General features: G+C 39.4%; 1 protein-coding gene across 1 annotated transcript in view; it reads right to left on the bottom strand.

Annotated features, from left to right (window-relative positions):
- The window catches only part of T265_04205 (hypothetical protein), a gene marked incomplete at both ends in the record, with an annotated part of 90,705 nt that extends 69,672 nt beyond the window's left edge, over positions 1-21,033 (bottom strand). Inside the window, one exon of the mRNA XM_009168887.1 lies at positions 20,981-21,033. Within this exon, the coding sequence (XP_009167151.1) occupies positions 20,981-21,033 (53 nt within the window). The remainder of the gene's footprint in view (positions 1-20,980) is intronic.
- Between the last annotated feature and the right edge of the window lie 341 nt (positions 21,034-21,374).

Raw genomic sequence — 21,374 nt, 5'->3', positions numbered from 1 at the left:
GAAGGGACTTTCTCCAAACGTTTTGAGAAGTATGCATCAATTTGTGTAACGTTTTCATAGGCACGTTCGTGTTATTCAGAACATTGTTTTTCCCAGCCCTAACACCTGCGTCTTTGTACATTCGCAGGTGATTCATTCACGGGATTTTCCGTAAAAGTAGTCTGTGAGACGAACTCTGCCCGTTCAACAGATTCTACAGCGTACACGTCAGGTTTTATACTAGTCAAGCAAAATTTTACGACCTAGGCTACACAAATTTCGGCACTACCTCTCATTTTTTTTCAAACTTTTCGAATAATCAAAAATGTTCCAACGCACACTAATTCATCTTTACAAACCAGCATGTACGTCTACTTTGTTTGGTTGTCGTAATTGTCTTGGTTCCCAAAATCATGTTTGTGAAGCCTCCTGAGGATCATAGCCTAGACCATGTTTGTAACGAAATAATAGCACTTCAAAATCAAACTGTAGTTAGATTTAATATTGTTCCATTCAAAGCGTACCGTGTTTTCTCCAATAAAATTATTCAAGTGGGAGCATGTCAAACAGCAGGTAAATTTCAATCCAAGGTTACTTCCGCCAACTGAACACTAACCGTGGAGCGGATGAATTTTTAAACCTACAACAAGAACAACTTTTATCAATCATGCATAATTTGAATCAGGCTTGTTTTCGATGCTATTTCTGAACGCGCCGATTGATCCTTGTTTGTGCATAGATGCACTTTGAAAGCATGCTTCGCAATATTACCAAATTTCATGTGCATGTGATCATTGTGTACCGCCTTGAAGTTAATTGGGTCTGTTAAACTCATGAAGTCCCGACGATGCAATATTATTGATAGTGTGACCTAATTTGCTCAAACCTCATGAAGACGGATAAGTCCTCCGTTCAGCTAGCGACAGCATTGTCAGGAACACATCTTTGTATTCGATTGTCTTGTGCAATCACTTCAGAGTGGTTTTGCAAACTGCAACAGAACGAGCGTCACTTCTTTCGATGGATGTTGTAAACCATAGGCGTGGTAAGCCCTTCCGTGCAATCTCAACTTTTCCGCGTTGCTCCGTTACTGGAATCTATGTTGCGGAGCTGAAAGAAGACGGAACGCTTGATATGTGAAATGCATGCTGAATGACAACGAGATTCGTCACATCTTCCTTGATTCCATCTATATCATATTTTCGTTTGGGCAGTGAAGACAACGGAGATTCTGTTCTAGGGGCAATGTTCGCCAAGTCAAACAGGCACAGAAAAGTTCAGAACAAAATCCTCATAATTAGCAGTCGCATTTGAAGTTGAGGGGAACCAACCGGAATCAGGGTAACAGAGGCAGCCTCGTAGCAAACTATTTGAACTTGTTATATATTCGTTTTGCGTAAAATCCCCTGAGTTATGCATCGTTTGTATTTAAAACCAACAAGTAAATGAATGTCAGAAAACAGGTAAGATGCAACCCGGTTTGCGTGGAACAAGAGTAAGTGCTGACCGTTTTCTATCTAGCAGGTTTGGAAGGAAAATTTGGCAAGCATAGTTATGTAGAAATACAAGAGGCAAAAGCCACAAATTGAGATATCATACGTAAGCGTCTAATTATCACAATGTATGCGCAAATCCATGTGAAATATCCACACGTTTTAGGCAGTTTTGGCCACGCTGTGGAAAACAAAGTCTTGCATCCTTTGAATGTGTACGACCCATCCACTACGAATCCACGAACATACTATACGAATATACTATACGGAGAACACCCCTCTGACCGACGGGTCCTGCCTATAAAAAGGAGAGTACCTGACTGCTGCAAATAGTTATTTTTATTTTATTTTTATATTTTATTTTATTGGTGAATCGGCGGTTTGCCTAATCATTTTCACTTCCTCACACCTACCCACCACGTCATCCCATGTCCACAAAATAGCTGGTAAGTATGTTCTGTCTGGTGCTTTTTCGGCAATATTCTGCTGATGTGTCCACGGGTGAATCCGAATGTGCTGATAAAGACTATTGCATTTTCGTATGGAAAATTTTGTGGTGTTGACGTTAGACGGGCTAACTTGTTTGTTATTTCCATTTAACTGATTAAGTAACTAGCAAATTCCAAGAAGGTCAGTTTTTTATCAAGTTGAGTGAAATGGCATGCTCTATATATTTGCAGGCATTTATTATGAACGAATTCGGGGGAACCACGAGAGTGGACTACTTGAGTATTGTTAACACAGTTAATGGATGCAGCATTACTGTCCGCTACATGCCGTTATCCGACGCAATAATAAAATCGGTGTGAAGTCGTGTCTTGTTTCAGGTGAATTAATTGTGCACAACATTTACCAGACGCCGCATGAGCAGCGTGAATATCCATGTGGTAACATCATTTGTTGATCATCACGAAAATTCAGTTTGCTTCTGAGACAAAGGTGGTTAAAACGGCTGATGATTCCGCACCCATATCTTGATAATCATGCACTTTGTAGTATTTGCTATCATGTACACGGTTACAGTCACTCAGTGCAGGACTGTGCGTATCAGAACAGGTAACGGAATAGGTGATTGTGCATTTTTGAATTGAATAAACATCCTGTTACGGATCCTAGTGAAACGTCACAAAACTGTGTTGCATCTGGGCAGGTGCTTTTGAAATCCTAAATGTCCTGAATCACCCACATGTACTGTAATCACTTGCATTTAACTAATCATTCGGCTTTATATTTAACTTGGTTCGGTGCGGCAATTCAGTGATGTCGATTTGTACATAAGCGAATCCCGTTAACATACCGAATTCGACTTCACTTGGCCGAGCGTAATAACTAGTGTCCAATATTGTGGTTATGAATTTGTCTATGAATTACACAGCCAATCACATCGATACCATGGAACGAGCGTTTGATTTTCAAACTATAGACATTTATAGGAATGTAGCATCTGCTAAATTCTAGGTTTGTTTGTTTTCCACGTTCAAGTGCAAAGCAGCTTAAAAACGGGTTGGTCAAATTTCTAACTGAACACGTTAATTTTACGCTTTTACCATGTCATCCGACGGTCTGTGGGATATACCAACTCTTGTTATCATTAGCCAAACGAGTGGGGACATTCAGGATTCATATAAAGCAGGAGAAACAATCACCTTCCAAAGAGAGCGTAACCGCAGTCTCCACTTGCAGTTAAGTAAACAACAGCCAAACTCGGAATACGAATACCTGCGGCAAATTGTTCTATTGTGTTACACTGAAATATGCAATAATTGTGTCTGTGTTTTGAAGAATGAGAGATTGAAATACAGTGAAAAGGTACAAATAGCACAATAAATTACATAGTCGCGTCTGCATTATTGATGTTCATAGCTGACAACGCATTTGAAAGTGTCTGCGCCCATTGACAATGCTAGTTTCGGGCTAAGGTCGTCGTCACAAGAAACTGTGGTGTAAAACAAAGCTATTGAATGAAGATTCATCTAATTGGTGAACGAAAACTTCCCTGCTATTTTAGATAAATTCAAGCGCACAAGGTACCGGATGCGGAGTGCACTCCTCAATGAAATTTGGCTAGTAAAAGTGTGCACATATATCACAGAGTCGAGATATGTATCTGTAAAAAGCGTCACACTCGCGACGCTTATACGTAAACAAATCAGTGTTTTCCTATTTTCAATGCTTGAACGGCATTCTTCCATCAATCGGCATCCCCCCAATACCCATGAAACAGCACGTACGTCTATTCTATCCGACATAACCATATTGGCAATCCGACATTCATCTGCAGTTTTAAACAGCTACTTATTGTATGCCTTTTCGGAACTGTTTAACGAAACGCACCAACACTGTCTAACTATGGCAGCCTCGAATTCCGCTCTTCATATTGTTACATCAATTCAAGACTGCGTTACTATTTAAACAAATCAAGTTGACAAGTGCAAAAGTGACGGTAAGCTACAAGTGTGGTCATCTGAACTTCACTCGAACAAAAGCAGAACGGACTAGAACATTGGGACTGAGAAAAGTGTATTTGGAACTTAACGCTTGTGCGCCTGATGTGCTTAGAATTGACCGTGCCTTACTTTCTTCATTCCATTGGCGAAATTGTCGTCGTTAAGCAGGTGTGTAATAATTGTCCCGGACAAGCCATAAATTCTTCTGAATCCCCTATGAAAAACTGTAAAGCAGATTTGTCATTTATGAGATTATGTTGTCACGCTAACAGAAACATAAATGTTTAGCTTTTGAAGCTTGTGCTCTAACTCGCATTGACCTAGAAAATTCATTACAGAGTGAAAAGTTTATTCGAGTAGACACGCTTTCCAAGACATACTTGTAGCGTATCATTGCATTTTGCAGACTCCAATCTACAGTGGTGCGGCTAGACGTTTTCTTGATTTTCCTAACATGCATTCAAATTCAGCGCGTAAGTTTCTCGTAAATTGAGGGTTTTATTTCGTTATTCATGGGTTTTTGTTGTTTTTAGTACTTGTGTTAAATTTCCACCAATTTTATTGAATTTTGTACTACTATTTTGGCTGTTACTCTGATGATTTTTTAATTACTTCGTACATATTAATTATCGTTCATTTTTGAAGAGCATGGTCACGAACGTGAAATTGAACACAGCCGATAAATGTGAACATGTTACAGAAGAATTCTGGACAAAACGAGATAAGCGACCCACCCAAAGTCATGCCCCCCACAGCCACCCAAGATGCATCCAATCTATATTAGAATGTTTGGTATGGAAACTTTCGTGTTAAGGCCATCAACAGAATAAGGGACAAACAATGGTTTATGCCCTTTAAGGCATGTTGGACAATATCACAGTGAAGTATCGCATCTCTGACACAAATTGAACGTCATGCTAGTTCTGATGTGGGAGTTAATGGCATAAATGTACACTCAACACCATTCACCACGCGTAGAACTGTTCCAAGCACGCAGAGATCTCAAAATGGCAGGCAAATGCATGGCGGTCCCTGTGACTTTAGGAAATTCCAGTCTGAAATGGCTTCGGCGGATAGAGAAACACATATCTCTCAACAAGAAATCATCATCGGTTTTTTTTATCAAAAATTTGGCATCACAATCGATTGTATGTAGGGCTTAGATTATGGAAAGGGGACATTCATCCAAACCATACTCCTGGTACCATTTCTATTAACATCTCCATTACTGTTACCGTTGCTAGTATGACTGACACTGCTCTTACTTTTATTTTTTATTTCTCCAGAGACATTTTCACTTTTTATATGGCGCTTAGCTTTACCCATTTTAGGTTTATTGCATTTTGCTAGGTGCCTTTTTCGCTCGTACTTAATTGACATTTCAGATTGGTCTATGTTCTTAGCAGCGTTTTTTGAATTTTCTGTTCTTTCTGATAACCTGGGTGTTTCAGTTTATCGGATTTGCCACCTCCATTATGGTGTGATCGTCTACCATTCTGAGTTATCGGGCCATACCTGTTCACATTTAATGATGTTCTGTGTGACACGCTTAGCCTATTATTTGCAAATTTCAATCGGACCGTGTTCTCACAGTTGTTGATATTTTGCCTTTCTAAGCTACATTTTCATTCGGTGTGGTTATGGAGCATGGTGCTTGGGAGTTTGTCGGCACTGACATGGCTTTGTTAGGCTTTATTATTATGCCTGTCTCATCCATGCCGTTATACTCGTAAATGGCATCTGTCTTCATTGCAAAGGTATCCAACATTATTTGCGCTGTGACTAGTATATTATCGCCTATAGTTTGAAGGCAACATATACTGATTGCGAGCATTGCGCACCCACGTATATGTTTTTTCCTGATAAGAATATATGTGCTAATGCGTGGCTTGCAATAAAGTGTGGCCTGTAGCTGTGTTATTTGGCGATTTTCATTGGAGCATGTCAATAGCTATTCTTGTTATATGCCCAAGTTCTGCGTGCGTTCTAACCTGCACGCTTTTGATCTCGTGATGCATGGAGCATGAAGGGGCCTCCTGATATGCAAGTTGTGCAAATACGCATTAATATGCGTAGTTAAAGAAATATATTAGTACAAAATTGGTTCTGCTTAACGGTGAGGTCAATCAGAGTGCTTGTAACCCAGTTATATGGATACATTTTTTCCAAGTGCATCAAATATTTTAATCACTAAATCCCGTCATTTTGGTCAGTTGAAAAGTAATGTGGGAATAAAACATGGAAAAATCGAGCCATTATTGACAATTAATCATTATAATTACTTCTAACAACAGCGGAACAAAATATTTAAATGCACATTATGGATGTTGCGGGATAATACACGTGAAATCTGCTTTTACTTGGTAGCCATTCTAGACTCTTCGCTATTTTCTAGTCTCATATGAATGATTGTAACATCTCTCGAAATTATATACCGGCACAGCAGAAAAAATAAGGTATTCCAGATTGGAGTTGAAAAGTGTGCAAGGTCGGCGGAAAGATAAACATGCACCTAATCGGCAACCAGAAACACCAAGGCCAGTGTACACATTCCAACAGGAGTTGAACAAACTGCATTTTGAGCACGTTGTTCGAAATTATTCAAAGAGTTACTGCGGTGAAGTTGACAAGTTTTTCTGTGGCTCATTTTGTTACACAGGATAAGAATGTGTAGACTGGGTGCAATTGAACTAACTGGATGTCTGCGGATGACGACAATCCATCAGCCAAATGAAGGTTCCTAGCACAGGTTTTCGCTACTGTTGAAATGGGTTAAGGCCTACTGCAGAGTTGGCTGGTTTGTCGCCCCGTTTACTCCCCTGGTCTAAACGGAAACCTCTCAGCTGAACGAAAAGAATATGTGAAAATGTGACTACACAGATGGAAAAAAAATTTCCAAATTTTCCTACACGTGTATGGGTTATCAAACATACATTGCAGTAAATATTCCAGTCAATACTGATGGTTTGTTTGCAATTCTTAATTAATCAAACCAGGGGTTTCTACAATTCGAGAAATACACTCATTTACAAGTCAATTTGGTTTTCACGGGGGACCCAACTGAATCTCTCGTTTATGATGTCCTTTAGCGGAATGTGATGCACACAGACCGTCTCATGAATCAGTTGGCACGATATTCGAGATATCGCAGTATATTTTCATAAGGGAAATTACTCACAAGTTTGCTGAAAACTCTTCGACAGCCCACGACCGGTTTCGCCCTTCTGGGGGCTCATCAAGTAGACGCAGTCCCGAGTTTCCGTCAACCTTAAGATCTACAATTATTCTACAATTATTTTGGAGCGGAGATTGTACATCTTTTTTCAGTATACACTAGGAAAGCATTTATGGCATTAAACTTTTTGAGAATCAAAAATTTATTCTCAGTATTGGTTACTACAAATGTGGTCTGTGAAAATGAAATACTGGCAGTGTGGACAAGATTCTTGGCTCAGGCGAACCTGGTCTGTAGACTAAAATTCACTAGGAACAGCTGGTTGATCAAGCGGAGAATTGGTCTTTTTCCGTTTGTTAAGTTATTTTGCTGCTTCCATCGACCTGCAATTTATGGGCTGAGTAGAGATATCCAGCTATCGTTCCTAAATCTTCCCTCATGACTTTCAGCGAAGAGTATATGGGGTCCGTCCGTCAGTCCTGTTTAGCATGTTTTGCCTGCTTGTTTTTTCACAACTTTGGTGTTTCTCACATTGATTTTTGCAGGGTTTTGGGATACGCATGAAATATACCAGTAAATGAAACATTATTAGCATATGAAGCAATATATTTGACGGGGGCGTTCTGGGTTATTCTCCACACTTATTCACCTTTTTGTTTGTGGAAAAATCCTAAGCTTGTTCACTATAAAAATTTAAAAATTAGTGCATCACTTGAATAAAGTAGATTTACATTAAATTTGAGCAGAACTAACGCAGAAAATTGCGTTTGTTATGTTGTCAAAAGAAATGAAAAGAGCATACCAAGTTAGTACAATTCACTCTCAACTAGCAGAGCTTGTATCTAGTAGGATTACGGTGAATGTCCTTTGTGGCGACAGAACTTACATGGACGTGTAAAAACGAATAGGCCCACATTAGAACATTGCGGGTGATTATGCAAAAATAGGCCACAACATAAGTGCATAGGTGATTGAATTATCACGAGCAATGTTTTCTGATGTCCTTTTCTGGTTGACTACCAGGATGCATCTGTTTTTCTTCATAGTAATTTTTGATCTATGGTATGAAGTTCCACTAGATAGAACGTCAATTTTATACTGAGTTGTTTAATTTGACTTCAGTTCACTAATGGGTAGTAGGAACCTATGTGCAAATACAAATTAGCAGTCTAAAGTACACTTGTGAGTGACTACTTTTACCAGAAATTACATCACAAAAATGGAATTTTCATCCAACATTCTAAACAACCATGACGAACCACGCACTCGTTTCGTAGCAGTATTGTTCGCGAGATTATTCTACGCTTTCTGGGAGGCTCGGTCTACTCACGCTGTGTATTTTTGTGTACTATCTTTTAATATAAGGCTACATAGAATGAAAATATATAATACATGTTACAACAAGACGCCACGCCGATGTTCAGTGTCTTCTGTCATACGCATCTAAATACCGTTCGCGTGTGCCTTCGGATGACAACCGAACCATGTTTAAACTGCCAAATAATGATTTCCAAAATTACCAGTCTACGAGTGTATTTAGATTAAACTCTTGCAAACATTCTTATCATGTGGTTGAGACTATTGCCGTTTGTTTCTCAAGATGGGAGTTCATCTAGATAACGCGACGTCCCTCATTGTAGCGTTTTGTGTCCCCCATATTATTTCGTTCCTTACTGTTTCACAGTTTTGTATAAGAAAAATTAAATGTAAATTCGTACCGTGTAAACGTCTTGGTGATTGTTAAGCATTTGGAGCAGATAAACAATTCACGACACCGGAATGTGTGCATAAAATCAGGGCTATCAAAACCAAATACTACTTAAGTGACCTATCAGGAATACGTGATAACATGGAGGATATTTAGCAAAACGTCATACTCTAGCTGCCTCGGATGTCAGTTGACTCCAATGCATTGTTGGCATATAACTCAAAAACAACTCGGACGGCCTCTAGAAAAGAAATTTAATTCTGCATTGTCACACGCTGGTGGGATATAGTCGAGAGTTCTAAAAATGCTAATACTTGCTAGTGAGTTGCTAATTCGCAACCTGACATGTTACCAATTCTTTCTCATTAAAAGAGTTATTCGGTTCATCGTCTGTAAATATAAAATTACAACCCACTAATGCACATCAGCTAGCACACAAGAAACCATGACCTGTGAGAAAGGGCAGAGATTTAGAATAATAAACTTTCAAGAAATTCGGGTGCATCAGGATAAAAATTACAAAAACAAGGCGTGGCTCGCTCAATGAAGAAATTGTGTCCCATATTCTTTGAGACGGAAATTAGAAACGTTTCTTTTCTCGCATAACCACTTGATTAAGCGACCTCAGTACCCTCAATAAGACAAAAATATGCAAATCGCACTATTCTCTACTGCATCGTTATGAGACGCTTCTTTACATTTCAAGACGAGAAAATTTTTAGCGATAGCCGCCGTGACAATTTCTATGAAATAACTAGTGTCTATCAATTGGAAAATGTTTGGAACCGATTGGGAAGTCATCGTTTCAGAGAGGTTTGTTAAACAAATCCACCTAATGTTTACCAAACCCCACTAAAATGATAGCTAGTGTCAAACTATTTACTACATTATCGCCTTAGTGCTATATCATTCCGAAAGACGTTCATCTAATGAGGCGGCAGACACTGCAATGAAATATTGCTTTTTCTGGTCAAGACTATAGCTAGTGGCTTTCCGCTAACTCACTCAGATTGGTTTTGTGATCTAAATAAATTTACCACAGATAAGTTGGCAGTCTCCCTAAAATTTGAAGAGCAGTGCACTATATACAACGCTTGTGAATAAATATTAACAGGTAACTTAAAATTTCACACTGGCTTAGACCTTCCAATTTAAACTGCCTTGTTCACCGACCCTTTCTTGTGTGTTGCCGAAAGTCAATACTAATGCTTTCCTAACGGAGAGAATTTGTTTTATATTTGTATTCAGTAACGTTTTCTGTAGTTTTGGTGAAAGCATGTGTGAGCACAAATGCCTTTGGAAATATCTCGAAGCAACAAGGCTCTTTATCAGTTGTATTGGATGTGAATAGGCACCTTCCGAAATGACCATTTCGCAGCATCACCGTTCATTTCTGTGCACATATCTGTGAGGGGCTCCATATGTGGATTGCCTTGTGATATTAGATTCATAGTGCCTAAACCTTGATACAGTGACCACCTGATTTATTTAATTTATAAAGTTATCTACTTCTGAGTTGCTTCACGTTTCTCTTTGGGTTGGTGGGTGCATTTTAAATGTTTTTTATTTATGGTTTTAAATTTCTGGTTAAAGAATTACACTTCTCCCACTTGCTTCGAGAATCTACTCCTGCTTAAAGTGTCTAGAAATTCAGAAAACATTCCTCTAAAATTTGTATTTCCGCTAAACTTTATCTTATACTCAATGATATATTATGCTTTTCTAGATGGTTTAGTGCTGAAGTCTATGATAGCAGAATAGGGTAAGGTAGCTTGAAGTTCCTGTTCGATTAATCGGTCCTATTTCTTGTACTTCTAGCTGTAAAGTTTAAACTCAGTTTACTCTTATTTAGTAAAGAAAACATAGTCCGTATGTTCCGGGGCTCGAATATGTGGCACGTACTGTAGTACTGCCTTTAATCCTTTGTTAATTCAAAATTGTAGGCGTTTGGAATCCCTATGGTAACGTAATGCAAGTGCGATGGTTGCATGCTGTAGCTTTCAGAGATCGCGACGTAGGGTTATTTAATTAATCCTTCTAATGGATTAGCCACTAGGTAGTATTTGGCTGTCAGAAAATGTGCTAACATGTGCTAGTCTCACGTTAGTTGCCATGGAGTTACTTCGTTCTTTAAGCATGTGAGACATTCACCTAAAGAGCAATTATCAAACTGAGTGATTTCAGTTGTAGCCCATCTCGATGCCGGTTAATTATTTTCTCTCGTACTCATCACACGCGACTACGTTCAATCCGAAAGAATACCAGCAAACTGATGGCGGTAAGTGACTAATATATCCAAAGGTCTGATGTACTTAAGGCTTCTGCGAACTTGTTCTGCGGAGTTTTGAACAAATATTAGGGAAACCGAGTGAGGTTTTCGGAATAAAGTAACTGACGTTTGCACATCTGAATGTTTGCTGAACTGTAAAAAAACACCTATATTTTGAGTCATTACTTTTACATCGTTAACAATGCAAATAATATCAAAATAAGACCAAGTATTTCGTGATCTGAATTTTAGCAGGTTGTGCGCAGATGATATCTGGCGATAGTTATCCACCTGGCTCTGGTCAGGTCGTTAAGCGAAGTAAACAAATTTAGGAATGTTGCCATCTGTTTGAGGGGATCCCCATGTCCAAAATACAATTTGAACTCTGAGTGTTACCAACAGTTGACAACCTCCTCAGAAAGCCAAACTAGACCGTAACTAGCCGATTTTCACTTTGATCTGAATTGTTGTTCTACAGACTGGATTAGGCACGTGAACCTCACTTGCAAAAGACCAAACCTTATATTTACGTCATCAAACTCACGAATTTAGCCATAAACACAGGCTACATATTAATCTAATCCAGAAATTGTATCATTCAAACAGAAGTGGCAAACTAATTCCGGAGAATGTGCGTGTTTCCACTTCTATCGCTGAAACTGTGAGCTTCATAAAGCTTACATAAATCTTTAGATTAAACTGCACCTCGTTGCACTCAGCTATTCAGTACCTGACCACAAATCAATCCATGCTTCGTACGTAGACCGCTTTACAAAAGGAATGGTAGCCTATGCCGCATTCGAAGGCGTTCCAGACATTTGTAATATCACTCAATTAACTGATGTATGGATGATCTGCAATAATCTGACCACCCCTGAAATCCGAATTCACATTCCACGCTTTGCGCACCAGCACCCTTAAGCAACTTACAATCGGTTAAAAGATCTTACCTTGCAAAATTTTTCAACGGTGTCTTCGCTGAACGCCGCTCATATTCTTGCTAGTTGTGATTCAAGCAACATGTTCATTGGACCCAATTTCAACGTTCGTGACTGATGTTAGTATACTTGTGTTTTTGTCCCGGCATCAAAATGGATACACAAGGGATCCATATTGTCGCTTTGTTCATTGGACGTCGCAAACGACCAGTTTTAACAGTGGATAGTTCGGAAAATATGATTCATTTTTAGCTGTATTTAAGGATGTCAATATTGAAGGCTCACTTTTGTTCATAATGCTTCTTTCTTAGCGTAAGACTGATGGATAACACTGTAGATATGGGTCAAATTTCGAGGATTTTTCGCAGCACCGAAGCTAAAATAGGAACAAACATTGTATGAAAGCCATTTATCATGTGGTTCACATTCTAAACATGATTTATTAGGCTTGAATCTATTTTTTCCAAATATTTGTGGTCACATTTTACCATTTATCCAGTTACTAAATCTTTTGGACTTATTCCAAAACAGTGCCATCATGCCTTGTGTTAGGGAGTGTCTTGGGATGTCGACAAGAGTCGTGCAGGTGAAAAATGTAATCCTTTACCTCAGAGTTTACGCTGGTCAGCTGAATGTAACGGTGACCGGACACAAATTAAACCCAATTTGTTGTATTTAAACATGTTACAATCGCCCAAAAAACAGTACACAATTTGCACAAAGCGTGCGTTGGTGGTATTTATTGACAGACGAATCACAAATGGGAGTCCCCAGAGAGCCAAGAAATTAAGCATAGCAGCCGAAAACACCTAAAAATTAAGCATCCTAGAGGTTTGCCAATAACAGGCCTATCAAGCGTCTTCTTTTCCTCAAAGACCAATCATCAAGGACAAGTAGAGAATGAGCAAGAAATATCTTCGGGCATTGCGCGGAAATACATTTAGCGTCCGGATAACGCTAGAGGCGCCAGAATTTACAAGAATGTTAGGAGTTTTATGCATTGTACGGAAGGCCGGATCAGCTTTTTATTATTATTATTATTATTATTATTATTATTATTCTTACTTACGCTTCACCGCAACTAATCGACCAAACAGTTATTGCACGCTATAGCGACCCACCTTGTGTTCGTTCACAAACAAGTACTACAAACATACGGTCAGCATTGTGATTGGGAAGCTCAAGTTTCACGGATACCAACAAGAATGAGCATAGGTGGTTGTCTAAATCTACAAACTCCTTAGCTTAACCTGTACGGCAGTGACGGTCCTGGAGCGGGTTCTTCATGACTAAATGACATAAGGCTTATTTGATGACGATTTTATTTATATTACTAACACATCTTTATTGGAAGTCACTTATATTTCACGAAGCTCCGCTGAACGGAGGTCAACATTTTCTGTGACCATCAGGTCACTACCGATTCAAGGTGAAATGATAGGTAGGCACTCACTTAACCTCTTTAGAGTCGCAAAGGGAATCATAGGATTAAAATCGGATTTTGCATTGCTTCCAACTATGCAACATCAAAAACAGTGAAGAAACACAAAAAACATTCACAAAAAATTGTGTTCAGCCTTTGCTGATTGGGCCTAATTCATTTTTCAGGGCAAGATTTTCGACAACCCTGTGGCATTTTTGTGACGCCCCACAGTTTTGGACCTGAAGCGATCTAAACAAATAAGACCTTTGATCTGTTGACTATGATAAACTGCTGTTTAACATCACAGTGTGTTGTCAGAAACTCGAGCGAAATTCGCTTAACTGGAAATTCTATGTTAGACACCAGAGCGAACCTAGTGTTTTTATTTGTACGGTGAAGGTGTGAGTAGAGTCCATACAGCTAAGACGTAGAACAGTAAAACCAATATCTGATACATCAGAGTCCCAATATAAACAAGAAACATAAAAAATATAGCCCATTTTAAAGTCGTGTTTAGGATGCTTAACAACAAACAACGTCTCTTCTTGTGATTGAGGAGAGAGAATCCATCAGTCCTGTTATTAACGTAGACTGATTTAATAACAAAACAGTATCATTTTGCATTGTCCAGCACTATATAAATTTCGATGGCACAACTCTCTGTGTGGATTATTCTACCATCATGTCTTCTGTGTCCCACACGGTCTATAATCAATTAGGGAGAAATTAGAATTTTTATTGCGTTAGAACTATCCGGTGTACTGCGATGGTTGCAAAAACCAACTGTGTAACAGAAAAAGCTGTAACCCAACCGCCACACCACAGAATTGCTGCCCCAAACTTTAGTCCCCTTTTTCCAAACAAGTAAACAAGCACTCTTTGTACAATATGACTTATTTGGGGATGGGATTGCACATTGACCAACACAAACTGTGTTTACTTTTATTTCTGTAGGCCGGAGGTTTCCATGTGTATGGAATCTGTGATTAATCGTTCCTTGCTTACTGGGTAATACGGAAATGTTTGCCTTTGTCACCTCTTTTCAAAGATTCCAAGTTTCTTAGTACAGATTCCAAAAACTGTACTTCACTGTGTTGTTTAGTAAAGTTTGCGCTTTCACATCAATACTGACCGTTTGGGCGGCAGGCGACCGTGCAATAACCACTATCAGTTCATCGGACTTGAAGAAATGAGAAAATATTTTGTTTGTAGAAAGATGTTTTCCCAATTCTCTAAGTGAGTGTCCACCAACCAGCTTGCTTAAAACATTACATTTTATCGATGACAAAAAACGGAGTGACAAGAATAGTTAGTGACCTGCCACGGAACCGGTGCACAATGAAATTGAAATTGTATTGTAAGTTGTGTGGGTTGTTACGGTCAATCTTTGAGTCTTTTGCCGATATACTGAGATCATTTACTCATTATCACCCTAGTTGTTTAACACGCTGGTAATGTGGGGATTAGAGCACAAGTCTTACGTTGTTTACGGTGTTTTGTGTAAACTTAAACGTAACTTCAAAAGATATAACTTACCATCACCCGGAATAAGCGTAAACGCATATAAGTGCACGGAAATTATATGTGTGCCTGACCACTGAAAATTTGGTGCTATTTTAGCACCTACAGCATTTGTGATATCGAAAAAGTTTGATCACGGCACTTTATAACCTCAAGGGCCACCATCACTAGCGGAAGCCTCGATAACTTTGTCACGTAGTGGCCCAGTGTGGGCTACGACATTCATTTTATGATAAAGCAACATCAAACGTTCACCCTCTTGCCTTGGTCTATTCCGTGCTTATGGAACCTCATAAAAAATTGTGTTGTATCTTCGTCTACTGGAGCAATATATAAGCCGTTTCTCCCACAATATACGAAGAAACGATTTTCTTTTTTATACCTCAGCACCTACAATGCAGTCGCTGGTGAACGTGTGGACCTTAACCATGAGTCTACTGCTCACAATCGCCAGGTAACTGCAAAAAGTGTTTATCACCCTTCGAGCAAAATTTCCTCTTCGCATGTCAAAATGTCACTCTTGCTGAAACCAAATAACATGGAGAAATCAAATGCTTCAGAGTTTACGGACCCTGACAAACTAGGACACATTCATACAACAACTTACACAACTTTTGTATACGAGGCTCAATTTGATCAACAGCATTACGGAATTGGGACGTCATCTTTTTCTGATAAAGGTTCGACTATTCGTTTGCTTTTAAGTCCGGTGTGGAGAAGCTAACATGTTGTGAAGTAAGGATTAGGAAATCCGAAGTAGCTCAGGTGTGATCCACCGAAAATAGGCTTGGTGAAATTGTTTAATTACTTCGGAAAAGGTTTTTGACAAAAATCTTAGAGGAATAAGCCAAGTATTTATAGGCACAAAAACATTGGTTGGTGCACAGAGTTGCTTGACCTGGAGGGAACGTTGATAGAATGATAAATCGATTGCTCATACTGAGGTGATGTGAGGGATAATTCATACAGTGGCCCAATGTATGCATGCCATTTAGTGAGAACTTGAAGAAAAACCCATAATTTAGCACTAGTGTGATTCTGAAGCTAACAAGCAGATTCTCTAATTTTAGTGAAATGGTTTTCTTATCAACTACAAAGTAAATCCTTAGTGTAGTAAAACTATGGTTAGTGGACACGTGGACAGATGTTCCATAGCGAATACAGGGTTATAATATCGGTCTGTTCTGGAGAGACGAGGAGCACTCCGTAACTGTTTCATTCTTATCCCAAGAAATCCCAGGGAACATGCAACAGTTTTACATTAGTACTCAATATTTATTATTATTATTATTATCAATCATTCTGAGATCACTTTTGAGGGAAGAGTTTAATGCAGTTTCCATGTCCATAAAATTGTCCAATATGAGGGCTATATGCGTACGGCTTCGCAAGGCTCTCAAGGGGAATTTCCAGTGAACGATCTTTACAAGTTTTATTTAAAGCTACATGGTGGATATGGCTATCAAGGTTCTCATTCTCCATCTCAAAAAAGTTTTTTTCCAACGGGATGCTTGGCTATGTTAGGCTGTGTTGTAGCTTGTCAACTTTTGTCAGGTAAAATGTATTTCAAAACCGTTTAGTCAGCTATAATGGATTTGTCAACATTCGTTCATTTCGGTTAATCCAATGATCCAGTGATTTGTGCTAGCACGGCTGTATTCCAATTTAGCATGAGGGCACAAAAGAGAACTCAGAAAACCCAATGAAAATAACCAATTCGAGCTCTACAAAACTCTTTCTAAACTAAGCTCAAAATCTTCCTAAAACATCAGTTTGATTCTCGATCAGTTTTGTCCATTATATCGTTATTAGACAATGCAGAGTACGACAGCTAATATGTGACAGAAACGCTGCGTAAAACGTGTTTTACCTATTTTACATGCTCTTTTATCTCCCAAGGATTGCACGCGCTAGCCAGCTAACGTATCTATAGCTAAAAATGTGTCACGTCTATCTTCATGTGGAATTTTATCCAGTTTAATAATCTTTCGACTAATAAATAAACGAGAACAAATTTTTCCAGCTACCTGACCTGAAGTTCGTCGATTGTACATTTTTAACGCAAAGAAGGCAAAAAAATTCTGGTTTTGTCAGAGTTGTGTAACTGATATTGCATGTTAGTTATTGCTGACTGTATGCAAAACGATGTTTTCCAGTTGATATTGTTTAAGTGGACCAAACCACACTAAAAGCGGTAATAAGAATACTAGCGCCTGCTCTTGTTTGGGCTTGAAATTTTGTTTCCTGAAACTTTGACAACAGAATCTCAATGTTGCTAGCGGAGAATGGCATCTATACCGGTGTGAATTGTCTTCAAACTAATAAATTGCGAATACTCGTACCTCTTCCATGTCGGAAATTACTATGTGAGGATTACTTCATGTCGTAATATTTTGTCATTGACAAGTCGAAAAGTCGTTCCTGCTGTCTCAGCATAATTGAAACCGAAGCCGCTATAGTTAAAACGGAGTCAGTATTTTTGAAATCCCGGGACTCTTTTCTCCTTTTGCAGACCGCTGGAATAATCGTGATCATCTGCGAGCGCACGAACCTTACTTGCCGGTTGCCCACATTTTCTCTAACCACACTTAACTGATAAGTATGTTTGTGTGCGCAGTATGTAACTCATAACTGAAATAATATTCGCTTGTTCCGGCAATAAATTTGGTTGATATTAATTCTGCCTGAATATTCCAGCAATGATAATTCTCGGTTAATTTTTGCAGAACACTGCTTGGATGGGTATATTTGTATATTATGAAACCGCGCCTGTGTCGCATGAGAACTTTGCTTTCAGAAGCAGTTCTGATTTGGACATGCTGTGAAATATTTCTGTCGTGCGCGGCCGCAATAATGTGCACATCAGAAAGGGGAACGAATCATAACCTATTGAAAAAGATGTGAAACTCTCCTGAAAAATGGTACCATTTCCTGGCGCGTGCTCGAACTTGATTAAATGCCGTTGATACAAGTGCCCATTGAGTCAGTATCGCATCATAATCCAACTTGTTTTACGTCTTATGCTCAACAAAACTAGAATTTATGTGTCAGATAGTGTCAAATTTAATTTCTGAGAGTTCGTTTGTTTTATTACATCTGAGTCGGCTAAGTTTGGTGAAGTGGAACGATTTCTCAATCCAAAACGCAATCAAAAGAAAAGCACACCACTGAAACAAGTGGTCCAGCTACGGTGATTTCTGTGGAATTCCCTTTTTAAAAAGTTATGGTCAAGGCTATTTTAATTCCCATCCACACCCAGTGACCAGAGGCTTTACTCTATATGCTTGCATCTTTGCCTTCCTGGCTATTGGTGGTAGTAAATAGTTGTTGACCTTCTAAAAAGCTCGTTTGTGTCCAGTAATCGGTGAAGCTGAGTAATGTTTTCACTGCGGACGCATCTGTACAAAATACGTTTTGCTGCATTCTTGTGCCAATCTCAGTTTTTTACCATAGTGGCATTTGTATTTGTGACCGAAGAGCATTCTCAAAGAGGGAAAAACATAAGTAATCGACTGGGACTGGTCAATCCACACTCTGGCTAAGTAAACACCCGTGAAATCTCCCTCTTTGAGATTTTGGGCTTCACGAGCCCTTTTTCGGTAGAACTCTTTACCCTGTCAGATCCATCACTGGCGCCGAAGGCAAATACCTTTTTCTAGAACGTTCTATGGCTGATTTGTTATGGTACGATCAGTAATACAACTGCTTCAGTTCCCATCAGCACTCGTCAGATGTCTCAACACGTAGTCAAAGACCTCGGGTAATTATTTGATCCTCCAGGTATGAAGAGAGGTAAAACCAGTTGGTTGTTATGCCGAATATCTAACGAATTATACATTTTCCTCGGGAGCTCAGAGTTTGGCAGAGTTTGGCTGTTATGCTGCCACACCGTCTAGCTCAGACGCTGAAATGAATAAATTATACTATCTGGTGTCTGTTGGGTGACATCAACGCTGATCCACAGACAGCGGACGTTTTTCCTCCCCAGTGTTTGTGTGTCGAGTAAAAATGATCGCCCTGAAGTGTTGCACTTCACTGTATGTATCCCAAACCTAAAGCATCATAATCTGCCTAAACTATTTTAGAATTAATTTGAATTGATCTTTCTTGTTAATTTTTCGCGCGCACGCAACTTTACAGTTGCAGTGCTGTGGCTTCAGATGTGTCTTGGAAACCTAGTGGCTGTCCGGTTTACATTCTTTATGACGTGACAACACCTTGAATGAATACATGAAGGATAATCATGTTGTATTTGTGAGTTCAGGGGTTATTAGAAGCACGAACGCCGTTTTTCATCACGGGGGGCTATACTACTAATACCGCAGCCGGCCAGCATAAACAATTGAAAGTACAGAAATCTGAAAAAGCTATTGAGTGCATTTGCTAGTGGTGAACAGTACAAGAAGCATCGCAAGTTCAGTGCGGTTTTGTCTAAGGAGACACGGGAACCTCTCTGGGATACCCGCTATCATTATGTTAACCAAAACCATCACTTCTCCAAATTTTGTGCGATTAACTTTCAGTGAATCGATGGTCAACCGATAATGAGTTGAGCCCCTGTATTCGTATGAATCAGCTATGTTTGTTTGGCTCTCCGCTGCGGTCGACGTAGGTTATATTCAGCCATTTTATTGGGAGTCACGAGACCCAGGTACAATCAATTGTTTGGCTATATCGAAGGTGATGTATAGCCCAAAATAGCGTTTGAAGCGAAGTGTAACATGAATCGCATCACATGGTTGACATCAATGCGATGAAAATGGACCACTTATATCTACCTTTACTAAAAAATAACCGCTTTACGTTAGTCACAATTGTGCTTGATCAGACATATACAAAGGCGCAAGATTAAAGGGCGATGTCGGACACAAGATCGAATGCTAAAGCACGCTGTGTGAAAGATTGTGATTGTACGTGGACCACCGTTATCCGCGATAATTCTTTACCGATCGGACCTGAGGATCAAACGCACAATGCTTAAATACTCCGAGGAGGTACTGGAGGCATAATAATAGACCATTTTAGCCAATCGTTAAGAGACTTTGCCTTCAGCCATATTTTCCGATTCAGCGTGCAGCCAAGACTCGCTGTCTTTCTTACAAGCGCAGAGTTTTCAAGGGCAGTAGATCAGATTCAACATCAGATGAGAACAATATTGGCTGGTTTGTCTGTGGTCTACCGTTGCAGAGCGACATCCTCCAACCGCCAGGCACAATTTGAGCATTGAGAGACGTCAAGATGAACTTCAAAAATGCAACGGTGCATCCTCAGTGTATGGTGAAACATGGTGTATAGACTATGTACAAGTGCTTTCAAGTAGACCCTTATCAGAGCTCAAGGACGTATCCAGTAACGCTGGTTCATTTCTAACATTTTACGGTAAAATATTTCCAAGTAGCACTATGAACCCCAAAGTACTTGATGTAAAATTGACAATTTTTGCTGTAAAATGAACTAATCCAATCGTTCTGACCGGCCCATCAGATACTTGCGAACTTTATTAGAGTGGGCGATTAGACCAACAGCAGTCCTTCTAAGAAAACGGTGTTATCCAGTAAAAAAACAACATACAATGGGATGATAGCCCGAGTACCTCTACGCGTAATCACCCCGAAGAGTTCGAAAGCTGGATCGGATCTAAACTATATTGTGTGCTGAATTAGCCATATTCAAACTTGATTTAAATGACAGATTTACTTTTAATTGGCGAGAATAATCTTAATATATTTAATAGGCTTTGAAGATGGTTTCTTAATTCAGAGGGCTCAACAATTTCGGGTTTTGGCCCAGTTCAAATAAAATATGTACGTAATGTTTCTCAAATGGCCAAAATATAACACTTCAACGAGAAGGTTTTATTCTGAAGGGGATTGCGGAGAATAGTGTCGTCGATGATCAGTTTCAATGCATAACTAGGCTTCGTGACGGCCGCATTTGCACACTCTTAAATAAAAGTCTCAGTTACCTGAACGAGGGCAGTCAATAAGTTTGCACAATTTCAAATGCTCCAAAGTTACAGTGGCTTACATCGGCGTTGTCAATCTGATTATTATGGCGCCCACAGTGACCGTCGTTTTCATTTTAGATGTCGAGTCGTTTCAATACCAGTCCGCGGTAATGTCTGTCTTCGCCGGCTTGGGAAGGACAATCGCGTTACTAGCTTTGACAGCCTTACCGTCCGTAATGGAATGCAAATATTTATTTGCCGAGATATGTGGTCCACCAAAACAATACCTTGGAATACGCTAAGGTCCAAATAACTTCCCTGGGGCCCTGAATTGTTTTCTGTTAACTTCCATTTCTTTCTTTTAAAGCACGTATTACGGTACATCAAAAGCAGTCCAGTTGACCGTCCGTCGTATACATCACCAATAATTTGTGTTCGATAGAAAGAGAGAGCGGAGCTACGGTCAACAGAAGC

Source organism: Opisthorchis viverrini, assembly GCF_000715545.1.
Source record: "Opisthorchis viverrini unplaced genomic scaffold opera_v5_66, whole genome shotgun sequence".
NCBI classification, from domain to species: domain Eukaryota; kingdom Metazoa; phylum Platyhelminthes; class Trematoda; order Opisthorchiida; family Opisthorchiidae; genus Opisthorchis; species Opisthorchis viverrini.
The sequence above is the reverse complement of the archived record's forward strand: the minus strand, read 5'-3'. Positions and strand labels throughout refer to the sequence as shown.